The following is a 13,534-nucleotide window of genomic DNA, read 5'->3' on the forward strand; positions in this document are numbered from 1 at the left end:
GGAGAGGGAGGATAGTCATAAGGTCTTACTCTAGCCAAAGGAGCTATTGGCAACTGATAGCTTCCAGGAAGGAAAGCCAGTTTTCTTTAAGAATGCTGCCTTTGGTAAGACAAGCACATGCCAGTAGAAGGCCACACATCTAAGAATATATGGGCAGCATAAATGGAACTTGATGGGTGTTTTTTAAAAAATTAGAAAAATAGAACAGGAAATTGGGTAGGTAGGGTGAAGGAATGTGTCTGTGAGGAAGTGGAAGAGGGGTGAATATGATCAAAACACATTGTATAAAATTATCAAAGAACTAAAAATGTGTTTTAATGTACTAGGCAAAAAAAAAGGAAAGAAAGAAAAGACAGATAAACAGTCTAGTTGTTGGTCTCACTAGAGAAGCCATGTTTTCTAGTAAGCTTCCTCAGGGCACCCTTGACATCCTTGTTTCTCAGGCTGTAGATGATGGGGTTCAACATGGGGGTCATAACACAGAAGAGCACAGACACCAGGATATCCACGTCCAGGGAGTAGCCTCCCCTGGGTCTGTCATAGTTGAAGTTGGCTGTTCCAAAGAAAACCACCACCACAGTGAGGTGGGAAGCACAGGTGGAGAAGGCCTTTCTCCTGCCCTGAGCAGAGGGGATCCTAAGGATGGCAGAGATGATGAGCATGTAGGAGCCTGCAGTGAACAGGCAGGGGCTCAGGCCGATGGTGGCACTGGCCACGTGGAGCACAGACTCATTGACAGAGGTGTCTGAGCAAGAGAGCTTGAGGAGCAGTGGGATGTCACAGAGAAAGTGGCTGATCTGATTGGGTCCACACAGGGTGAGTGTAGCTGCCAGTGCTGTGTGAGTCACAGAATTCACCAAGCCACAGAGCCAGGACCCAGCCACCAAGCAGACACAGACCTCCACACTCATGAGAACCGGATACTGAAGGGGGCGGCAAATGGCCACATAGCGATCATAAGCCATTGCAGCCAAAAGAACACCCTCTGTGCCAGCACATGTCACAAAGAAGAAGATCTGGGAGAGGCAGCCTTCATAGGAGATGGTCTTCTTCTCCCTGAAGAAGTTCACCAGCATGACCGGAATGGTGGTGGATGTGTAGCAGATGTCCAAGAAGCTCAGGTTGCTGAGGAAATAGTACATTGGAGTGTGGAGAGCAGGGCTGACCTTGGTGGCCAACATCATGAGTGTGTTCCCCAAGAGAGTTGTCAGGTAAATGGCCAGGAAGATCAGGAAGAAGATGCCTTGTAGACTGGAGTGGTTGGAAAATCCCAGGAAGATGAATTCTGTGACGTGTGTTTGGTTGCTCATTTCAAATGGAGTCATAGCTACAAAGAACAAAGGACCCAGAGTAAATGTGATGAAGGCACTGTTAAACATGTTTCTAAACTGCCAGAGCCATTTTCAATAAGGACTCATAAAGGAGTCTGGATGGTGGTTGCCTGTGGGGTTAGTCTTGAAGTGATCATTGTAAGAGGCCAAGCCAACTTCGCCCCAGAATGTCCCACAAACTTGTGTGACTGATGAGCGGTGAGACTTGATGGAAGCACACTGAAAGCCAACACAAATCCCCCAGTGAATGCACTGTTGTCAGCTCATTGTCTCTCCGTCTCAGTACTACCCCTCTCTTATTATTGCCCTTTTTTGTAAACATCTCATTTTTTCTCTAAAAGGCATGAATTTTCATTGCAAAAAAATAAAGAACATCACAAGAATCCAGTCATCTACAGACCAGTTTAGTGTTCTCCCTCAGTGCATTGCACTGTAGGGTCTTTTTTCTTCCATTTTACACATAAAGTTGTGTGTGTGTGTGTGTGCGCGCACATATGTTTGTTAGTATGCACATGTACATATATTGTGCATGTACATGGAAGCCACATGCCAATCTTGGGTGTAGTTTCTTAAGAGCTACACACCTTGTTTTTTGAGGCAGGATCTCTCACTGGGACCTTGGGTTGGCCGATTAGGCTGGACTGTGAGCTCCAAGGAGCCTTCTGTGTCTGTTCACCCAGCACTGGTATTACAAGTTCATGCCAATGATCCCTGACTTTTAAGTGGCTGTGGGGGTTGAACCCTAGCTCTCAAGTCTGCGTGGCAAGTACTTTGCTGCCTGAGTTCTATACTCAGCCTTCATTTAAAGTCTCGATCTCAACTTAAAACTGTAAAATACTAACAGCACAATGTTTCAAAGTAGAAAGGATGAAATTAAAACTATCTCTAGTCACAGATTATATGATTTTTATAGAGAAAATCTCTAGAAATTCACCAGAAGGTGGCCCAAACTAATAAACAAATTTGGCAATATTGTACATAAAGCCAAACAGTTCTATCCTGTACATTTGCACTGACCACCTAGGATGGATATTTAAGAAATCAATCCCATTTATAATATGTCTAAAAGAATTAAGTACTTAAGAATCAATATGACTAATGTCACGAAAGATTTGGACACCAAAAGTACAAAATACTGCTGGAGGAAATGAGACAAAACCTAAACAGATGAAAAGAAGTTCTGTGTTCATCCAATAGGAAGACTTAACATTGTTATATTGTCAATAACATCCGCAGTAATGTAGAGATTCAACACAAGTCCTAGCATGTGTTTTTGGTGTTGTTTTTAACCAAAAAGTTAAAGTCCATCTCTCCAGATCTGTGTGGGATTGCACAGGATCCCAAGTACACAAACACACTGGAATAAGAATAAGAAACTCCAGGCTTTAGAAGAGCTGGTAGAAGAACAGTTAAATGCTCAGCATATTGAAGAATCAACCAGCCCTTGGAATTCTGTATTTGTTATTAAAAAGAAATCTGGTAAATGGAGAATGGTAACAGACCTTAGAGCAATTAACAAAGTAATTCAGCCAATGGGCTCTCTACAATCTGGGATGCCTTTGCCTACTCTGTTACCAAAAGGATGGCCTCTCATAGTTATTGATTTAAAAGACTGTTTCTTTTCAATACCCTTACAAGAAAAAGACAGAGAAAGATTTGCTTTTACAGTGCCTACTTATAATAAATCTCAACTGGTTAAAAGATTTCAATGGAGGGTCCTCCCACAGGGAATGTTGAATAGCCCAACTCTGTGCCAATATTTTGTACAACAGCCATTGGAAGTGATATGCAAAAATTTCCTAAATCTATAATTTATCATTATATGGATGATATTTTACTAGCTGACTCAAATGTAGATACTATAGAAAGAATGTTTGAAGAAGTAAAGAAAATTTTGCCTTGCTGGGGATTACAAATTGCTCCTGAAAAGATACAAAGAGGAGATTGTATTAATTATTTAGGATATAAAATAGAGCTACAAAAAATTAGACCCCAAAAGGTGAAAATTAGGAGAGATAGACTACAGACTCTTAATGACTTTCAAAGATTATTTGGAGATATTTCTCATCTACGAACTATTGTTGGGGTAAAAAATGATGAACTGAATAATTTGTTCAAAACCTTAGAAGGTGACAAGGACTTAAATAGTCCAAGATAATTATCACCTGAAGCTGAGAAAGAATTGGCCTTGGTAGAAAAGAAAGTACATGAAGGGCACATAGATCGTATTGATCCAAAGCTGGATTGCATTTTGATTATTTTATCTTCTAGGCATTCTCCTACTGGAATATTAATGCAGAGGGAAGATATTATATTGGAATGGATATTTTTACCAAATAAACCAAATAAAAAATTAAAAACTTATGTGGAAAAAAATCTCTGACTTGATTTGGAAAGGAAAATTGAGACTTCGTCAATTAGCAGGAATAGACCCAGCAGAAATTGTCGTGCCTTTAACTAAGGAGGACATTGAAAAATTATGGACAGAAAGTGAACCTTGGCAAAGAGCTTGCAGTAATTTTTTGGGAGAAATTAACAGCAATTATCCCAAAAGCGATAGAATTGATCTTATAAAGAGAGCTGTTTGGATCTTGCCTTGAATTGTACGGCAAAAACCCATATCCAGAGTTCGTACATTTTATACAGATGCCAACAAACAAGGAAAGGCAGGTTACAAATCAGAAAATTTAAGTAAAGTGGTTCAAAGTCCGTATAATTCAGTTCAAAAATCAGAACTGTATGCTATTCTGTTGGTATTAATGGATTTTTCAGAACCTCTCAACATAGTAACTGACTCTAAGTATGCTGAAAGAATATTATTACATATTGAGACTGCAGAATTCATCCCTGATGCTTCAGAATTAACTTCACTATTTATTCAATTACAAGATACAATCAGGAAAAGGAATCATCCTTTATATATAACTCACATTTGATCCCATACTGGTCTGCCAGGCCCTCTAGCACAAGGCAATGATGAGATTGATAAATTATTGATAGGAAATGTGCTGGAGGCCTCAGAATTTCATAAAAAACATCATGTCAATAGTAAAGGTTTAAAAAAGGATTTTTCCATAACCTGGCAATAAGCCAAAGAAATAGTAAAGAAATGTCCTACTTGTTCCTTCTACAATCAAACACCATTACCAGCAGGATGTAACCCAAAGGGACTCAGAGGAATGAAATCTGGCAGATGGACGTGTTTCACTTTGCAGAATTTGGAAAATTGAAATATGTACACCACACCATCGATACTTATTCAGGATTTCAATGGGCAACTGCTTTGAGTTCTGAAAAAGCTGATTCTGTAATCACTCATTTGCTAGAAGTTATGGCCATCATGGGTATACCTGCACAAATCAAAACTGACAATGCTCCATCATATGTCTCTGTTAAAATGAAACAATTTTTTGCTTATTATAATATAAAGCATATTACAGGTATACCACATAATCCTACAGGTCAAGCAGTTACAGAAAGATCAAACAGAACTCTAAAGGATATGCTAAATAAACAGAAAGGGGTAACAAAAACCCCCAGAAATAGACTGCATAATGCTCTATTAACTTTGAATTTTCTCAATGCCAATGAGAAAGGAACAACAGCTGCAGAGAAATATTGGATAATAGAAAAAAAACTACAGAATTAAATCAGCCTATATACTTTAAGGATGTGCTGACCTCAGAATAGAAACCAGGATATGTATTACGTTGGGGACGAGGTTTTGCTTTTGATTCTACAGGAGAAGATAAGCTGTGGGTACCATCAAAATTGATAAAGGTTCGATTTGAACAAGAGAAACCTCTTAATTAGAGGAGGTGATAGTTCATCAACCAGCAAGAGCATCTAATTTAAACTAACTTGTACCAGTAATACATGCCTTTTCATTTCATCAGATAATAACTTGTCAAAAGGAAACATCCCCAAAATTAGTCTTGGGGAAAGGTTTTTGGTTTTGTCTTTTAGGAGAATGAAGGTTATGGAATCTGAAGAACACTGGACAAATGAGACAACTGAAGAAAAGGGACAAATCATCTATCCCAGGAAACAGAGTGAAACAGTGTATGGGTATATATTATCTAAAAAATTTTATGTCTTCCTAAATGTTTGTTTCTGCTTTTCTCTAAAGATTTAACACTATTGGTCTTCTAATAGTCCCAGTTCAATTAAAATTTAAAGCTGACTTTGAAGTTGGAGAATGGCTCTCTCCTTCTTTAAACTCAAGCATGTTGTTAAAAGGAAAATGCAAACTCCCTGTATCATGCCAGAATAAAAGAACCATCTTCTGCTATGGGACAGGACAAAAGCCAAATTAATTAAGGGATTATTCTATTACTAATCTCAACTCTTTGATTCTATTCTGATTCTTTAAACTTTTCTTAAAGTATGAATTTATATCAAAATTTACAAGATTAATAGATATATAGATATATGTACATTTTAAACTTTGTTAAGATATGAATGGTCATATAGAGTACTAACTAATTCTAGAAAAAAGGCTTCAATTAGCTGCATATATGTCTTTGTGTTCGAGTCTCTTATCAGTTTTCTGCAGGAAATCACGGCCAGGCCTAACATCAACTGAAGTCTCCAGAAAGAAGATGGGGCCCCACAACAACAACAATTCCACATGGACAATAACAATATCACTAAGCTGACAAACATCATCTACAGATCAACTTTGAACTACAAGGTGCTCAGAGCAATTTTGAGATGACTAGCTGAGACGATCCAGTCTCAAAGACTACTTGAATAAGGATTTGAGATAAACCCTGAACTTTGGCATTATACACAGACTGGATAATGAAGGATATAGTTACCTTTCCTAGAATTTGGTAACTAACCTAAAATTTTTCTTTCAGGATAAAGATAACTTCGCCCATACCCAGCAGGAAGCAATTTTAAGAATACGACACCCACATTCCCAAAGAGGTGGTGTAGGGCGGGTGGTTTTTTTGGTCTTTTTAATGGGTTTTGGGTCTGGGATAATTTTCATTGTTTAGGGGTGTTGGTTCCAAGTTGTTGTCAAGGGTTAGGAAAAAGGCTAAGCAAAGGAGAATAGATTTAAAGTTCTTGTTAAAAAAAAAAAAGAAAGAAAGGAAAGAAAAAGACAATTACTAGTTTTAAATACATTGGATTGGATTGTTTTATATTGTATACAAATTTGAAACTGATATTGTTAGAAATGCTATATGTATATTTCTAATTGTATTTATACCATTCATTTAACAATGTAATGCAATTTTCTGATCCTTGAATGTTATTATTACTAACTATTAGGATATAAAGAAATGAAAGTTAGTACTTAGACATTACAATAGAACTTGTAGTCATATTAGATATGTTTTAAAAATTGAGCAGAGATGTTTTAGACAGGTCATCTTCAAACCCTTCAGAGATCTACAGAATATGGCATTTAAAATGTTTTAATAACTTAGAAATTTTTCTTTTTTGAGACATGTCGGCTCATGGCAGTACCAATCTACTTCAGAGAAAATATGGGCATTGAAGAAACTGCATATGGAGTTAACTTTCATTGTGGCAAAAGTTAGCCACTGGACAACAAAGTATCCTCGAATCAACAGGACAAAATGGACAGACAGAATACGAAACAAAGGACTACTGATTGTTGCCAAAACAAGTATGGTTATGGCTTTATCAAAAGGCATCTTCTGAGGCCAGGACAATATGGCCCCATCCCTGAAGTGGCCTTCGCAATCCAGAAAAGGTACAGTGCCCTTTTCTTCGAAGGCAGCTTAACAGGCAGTAGCCCGATGGCTTCTATTGTGCAATGGAACAGCAGCTGAAGGCTCACGCCTCTTCATATTAGACTGGCATTTAATAGAGGGATGGGGAGAAGAATGGGATGCTGAGATGAAGCCATATACACACAGTCAAGAAGAATGGACAGCTGAATTCAAAAACTGTCAACAATTTCCAGAATTTAAAATCCTGAATCATGACATGACACTAGTAGAATTCAGGTGTTTCTGGTACATAGACTACTCTCACCCAATGTGAGGTTGAATTGTTGACCTTGTGTACATCCTACTTTACAAATGAGTCTGTCAGATACGCTAAGCCTGTAGGCTGAAGATGATGCCCCAACACTTTGGAGAAACCTCAGGTGACTGTCCAGGCAGCTGACTGTTTCTGTCAACTCACAAATTTTTTGGAAGTTGCTTGCATGCACTTCCTGTTTTTATTTTTGTTAGCTAATATTATTTCTTTCTTGGATCTCTGAGGGAGTTGAAGATTAGTTAGTTATAGTTGAAGATTAGTTAGTTATAGTTGAAGATTAATTAGGATAGAAAGTGAATTAGATACATTTTGCACTTACCAAAATAGGATAGATAATGGAATTATTTTCTCTGATTTGTCAAATACAAATGGACTAGACATTGTTTAGGTATTTATTACTTGTATATAATATATATAGTTATTGTACTTTTATATATAGTTTTTCTTATGTTAGTTATAACCTTTTGCTTTTTTTCTTTTTATTAAAATAGAAAAGGGGAAATGTGGTGGTATTCTAATTGTACTGAAATGTGATTTTGATTTTATGTTAATAAATAAAGTTGCCCAGGGATCAGAGCTATTAGAGCTATAGCAAGAGCGTGGTGGTGGTGGTGGCACATGCCTTTAATCCCAGCACTTGGTAGAAGAGCTAGGTAGATCTCTGTGTGTTCAGGGATACAGCCAGCACTGGAGACATATGCCTTTAAGACCTGGGGGTCTGTACATACAGACAGTGACAAGGCAGTCACGTGTTTGGGTTTGCAACCAATGAGAAGGCAGAACAAAAAGACGATGAAAAGACAGACACACAGGAAGTAGCTCTTTTTCGGAGAGCTAGGACCACTGCAGGAGGAAGTGTGAGATTTTAGCTCTGAGCTCTGACCTCTTGGCTTTCTCTTTTACATTGGTTCTGTGTTTCTTATTTAATAAGTCGGTTGGTTACATCTACACCCCAAATCAAATCACTGCCAAGAGATTTTAAGAGGCCCATAAATCAAGACTTTCCCTCAAGATGGCCAGACTGAGCCCACCAGAATGATATGTGAATCCAGAGCTCGATTGTTCATGCCTCTTCACCTAGACTCCCCACCAAGGAGTCATCTATGTGTCTTTTACTGTGACTACAGGGACACAGCAGAGAACACTGTAGAGAAAAGTTCCAGTGGTTATGCTGCCAACACCCTTCAGTGGAAGGGGACTGAACAGATGGCATGATAGGTAGGTAAATTAATAGGCCATCTATCATGCCTGCAGTTCCTGTGTCTCCTTCCTTTGTCATCTTCCAAGACAGCAGCAGAGCATCTTCCAATGTGTTCAATGATTGATGTTTGTGTGGTTGGTAGTAAGCCAGTTTCCAATGTCTGTTCAACATATATGGTGTGCAATAACTGAAATATCACACAAGTATTTAGTGATTGTGTGTTATTTAAAATATGTTTTTTCCAAAAATAGGCAAAACCATTCTGTGATGGTAAATGAAAATACCATTTCTTCTTTGGATAACATTAATTGAAAGGCAAAAGGCACACTAGAAGAGTTTCTGAAGTGATGGGAAAGCTCTGTTTCTTGATTTGCATAGTGATTCCATGGGTTCAGACATTTGCAAAACATTGGTGCTTTGTACATTCAGGCCTTTCCATACTGTTAGTCATCGTGGTATACACCTCCAGTCCTCACACTTGGGGAGAATCCAGGAGATCATGAATTTGAAGCCAGTTTGAGATGCATAGGGAGAGAGTTCTCTCTTCTCTCTCTCTCTCTCTCTCTCTCTCTCTCTCTCTCTCTCTCTCTCTCTCTCTCTCTCTTTCTCTCTCTCTCTCCCTCCTCTCTCTCTCTCTCTCTCTCTCTCTCTCTCTCTCTCTCTCTCTCTCTCTCTCCTCCCCCCTCTCCTTCTACTCACTCTCTATCAGAATGGGCTATACATAATGTGGGAAAATCTCTACCTGCTGAACTTCTGACAAAGCATTAATATCTAGAATATAGAAAGGACTGAAAAAACTAAAGACCAAAAGAAGAGAACCAAAGCAAACTGCCAATCAACTAATCAATGAACTGAACAGACAACTCTCAAAAGAATAAATGCAAATGGACAATAAATATTTTTAAAGTATGCAGTATCTTTAGCCATCATTCAAATGTAAATTCAAATGCTTTGGAATTCCCTCTAACTAGGTGATATATTGTGTCCCCCAATATATTGTACACCCTAATAAACTTACCTGGGGTCAGAGAACAGAACAGCCACTAGATAGACATAGAGGCCAGAAAATGGTGGTACACACACCTTTAATCCTATCACTTGGGAGGCAGAGATCCAATGGATCTCTGCGAGTTCAAAGCCACACTGGAAACAGCCAGGCATGGTGACTCATGCCTTTAATCCCAGGAAGTGATGGCAGGGAACAAAAAGGTATATAAGGGGTGAGGATCAGGAATTAGGCTGGTTAAGCTTTTAGGCTTTTGAGCAGCACAGTTCAGCTGAGAGGCATCCAGTCTGAGGAAACAGCATCAGCTGAGGAATTGGCAAGGTGAGGTGGCTGTGGCTTGTTCTGCTTCTCTGAATGTCCAGCATTCACCCCAATAACTGGCCTTGGGTTTGTTTTTTTTAATAAGTATCTTTAAGATTCATGCTACATCTAACCCCAGTCAGAATATCTATCAGCAAGGAAACAGCAAGCCCACTAAGAGAGAGATAATTGATTATTGACACACTCACACCCACAAGGCCTCAAAGACAACGAAATACCTTGGAGTGAACCTAGCCGAGGAGGTGAAAGACCTCTACAGTGAAAACTTTAAATCTCTGAAGAAAGAGCTTGGGAAAGTCACTAAAAATGAAAAGATATCCCATGCTCATGGACTGGTAGAATTGCTGTGAAAATAACCATTCTACCAAAGCGATTTACAGATTGTGCTGGCTAGTTTTATGTGAATGCAACACAAGCGAGGGTCATTGAGAGGAGGGAACCTCAACTGAGAAAATGCTTCCATAAGATCTGACTGTATGACATTTCTTAGTGATTGATGTAGGAGGGCACAGCCCATGGTGAATGATGCCATCCTTGGGCTGGTGATCTTGGATTCCTTAAGAAAGCAGGCTGAGCAAGCCAGTAAGCAGTACCCCTCCATGGCCTCACATCGGCTCCTGCTTCCAGGTTCCTGCCCTGTTTGAGTTCCTGCCCTGACTGTCTTTAATGATGGACTGTGATATGCACGTGTAAGAGAAATAAACCCTTTCCTCCCCAAGTTGCTTTTGGTTATGGTGTTTCATCACAATGCTAGAAAACCCTAATTAAGACAGGATTTAATATGATTCCAATAAAAATCTCTACAATATCCTTCACAGAAAAAAAAAATCCTTGAAGTTCATATGGAACCACCAAAGACCCCAGATAGCTAAAGCAACCCTGAGCAAAGGAACCATTGCTGAAGGGATTCCTATTCCAGCTTTCAAAATTTATTACAGAGCTATAGTAATGAAAACAGAACACTATTGACACAAAAACAGACATGCAAACTAGTACATTTTAAATACTTATACCTATAGATATAAGTGTTAATATCTCACCCTTCACCAAATTAACTAATTAACTCCTTTTTACAACAGATAATGACTATTACGGAAAACCACAGATGGTCAAAATGTAGCAAACAACTCACTGTGGGTACCCAGCCCCCACTGATATATCTACACAACAACACAACCTCCTACGCCTAAGACTCAGGGAACATTGAGGAGGAGGGGCACAAAGATCATGAGAACCGGAGGACCAAGTCATCTGCTGTGAGACTGTGTCTTCTATACATGACAGACAGCTGCACCTAAGAAATCTTAACAATGTGGTCCCCTAAACAAGACCTGAACAATGCCAACACCAGCTGACAAGCCAGAGTGGATGGAAGAACTCTGACAGGGCCTCACTCCTGGATGAAGAGCTACAAATGGAGGCAGTTGGTGACTGCTGAGAGAATCAGTCTTCTCCGGGGATGAGACCCCTGATTGGCTATTCAATACCAAAGGGTCATCTGTAAAAACACAAACATATAGACAACACTAAATGATGCCGGGTGGTGGTGGCACATACCTTTAATCCCAGCACTCGGATGGCAGAGGCAGGCGGATCTCTGTGAGTTCGAGGCCAGCCTGGGCTACAGAGTGAGTTCCAGGACAGCCAGGGCTACACAGAGAAACCCTGTCTCAAAAGAACCCCAAAACTGTAGATTTAATTCTTGGCACCAGAAACTTCTGAAAATAGATTTTTCCATTTTACTTTATATGAAATATATTTCATTTTTTTAAAAAAGAGGAAATTAAAAGCAAGAAGTATTTTTCTTGCAGTTTTCCTTTCGGGTTGATCAGATGCACCTCTAGACCAAGACCTCCTGAATATTTTCCATTTTCTTCATCACCCCACTTCCTCTCCACAGGAACAGCTCCGTAGCTTACTCCCCACTCCCGCCTCACGCCAAGACTACTGTGACTGTATTCGAATCACTTCCTTGCCCATTTTCTTGTCTTTCCATGTGTGTACAAACAAACCTTACTTTCCTCATGGCGATTAATTTGGAGACGTAACCCTCATCAGTAATTCCATGAGCCCTGGACTAACTCAGACACCACCCTCCTAATGCAGGCATGTGGTGCGGGTGTTTTTACTGGGGACATTTGTGAGAAAATAGCAGGTTGGTGACCCAGGAAATACTAGCAGCAGGAACCAGAAGTAAAATAGACAGCATGAGTTTGTCCAGTCAAAGGCAGGAGACTCTTTTGTCTTCAGGTTTATAGGAGAAAGGTGCCAGGGGTCTCTGGGGTACTAGAGGCCTTCTCTATGAGGTTTATAGGAGAAAGGTCCCAGGGGTCTCTGGGGTACTAGAGGCCTTCCCTATGAGTTACTAATGGAGCCCTGTTACAACCCCATCACTTAGCTGCACCCCTGGTCCCTGAAGAGCCCTGTTCGTGGCAGTGGGTGGGCAGGTCAGCCTGACTGGTCACTATCAAATTCCATGGCTACTTCTAACAAGCCTGGTGAGTTTTGTTTCAAATACCATCTCCTTGGCTACCCCTGAGGAGTGACCCAACGAACAAGGCAGGGATGAAAAGGCTGTGTCAGAACCACTCTGAGAGCAAGGTTCTTATAAAAACAAATAAATAATAACCCAGCAGAGACCTCTGAAAGTACTCCTTCTCAATCAAAAAGTGTTAGGAAAGGAGATGTTTGGCTGCCTAAAAGCCAGGCTCTGGCATGGTAATGGTATGATAGCCATGGGATGTCAGTTATGACCTGAGGACACTCTAGGTGAGAACAACTTGGAGGGACCTGAGCTTGGTTTTTGGAAATCTTCAATTTTGGGAAATTGGCAGGAAACACAAAATATAGCCATGCACAGAATCTTCCATGTGATTCTAAAAGGAACATGTAGTTGGGAAACCACCCCAGAGTACCTTGAGGTCTTTAAGCCAGAAGTGCCTTTTGAGAACTCCGACATGGAATGGTCTGTAGTTGGAGCCATCAGGCTTTGGAGTCTGGAGAGGATCTCTGAAGCCATAGTTTGCAGAGGAGGAGCCAAGTTGGCACACTTTAAAGACTGTGGGTGGTTCAGACATAGTGAGGCTGTGGACTTGGCTTGGATAGGTTGAACCCCTGGCAGCATCATTTATTAAAACAGAAATTAAAGGAGTGCAGCAGGTTTGGGGAGGGGAGAGAGTGGAGAGTTTGGTAATCCTGGATGTTAGGTACCTATGGGATATACACTCGGGTATCCCAATGGGTAGTGGATCACTCCCCCCACACCTCTCACAACACTCGGGAGACATGCTAATTCTTCTCAGATACAAACCTGAGATTCATTGTCTTAAAGAGAACTATTAAAGCCATGGATTTACAAGACAGGGCAAAAAGAGGCGGCTAAGGTGAGAGCCTTCTAATTGGCTTAGTGGTAGGGATTAAGGCTCTAAGAGGCGTGCCAGAAAGAGGCTTCTCGGTGGTACCGCACACTCCGGGTAGGTGAGCTGTGGGCGTTGCTTCTCCATAGAGCAGCAGGCTATTAGGATGGAGAACCATGCATCCTCTAGAAAAGCTTTACACAGGCTGTTTAATGCAAGTATCTTCTTCTTTGTTTTCTCTATCAGCTGCATAGCTAGATCTAAATTTCTTGGACTAGTGACATGCATTTTCTTTTCT

General features: G+C 40.1%; 1 protein-coding gene across 1 annotated transcript; it reads right to left on the reverse strand.

Moving 5' to 3' along the window:
* Nucleotides 1-365: 365 nt before the first annotated feature.
* Nucleotides 366-1,325, reverse strand: LOC102924454 (olfactory receptor 5V1-like). The gene has a single exon (XM_006982635.2). It carries the CDS (start codon nt 1,323-1,325, stop codon nt 366-368), a length of 960 nt encoding a protein of 319 aa, XP_006982697.2.
* Nucleotides 1,326-13,534: the final 12,209 nt, after the last annotated feature.

The sequence above is a fragment of the Peromyscus maniculatus genome, chromosome 6, assembly GCF_049852395.1.
Source record: "Peromyscus maniculatus bairdii isolate BWxNUB_F1_BW_parent chromosome 6, HU_Pman_BW_mat_3.1, whole genome shotgun sequence".
Lineage (NCBI taxonomy): Eukaryota > Metazoa > Chordata > Mammalia > Rodentia > Cricetidae > Peromyscus > Peromyscus maniculatus.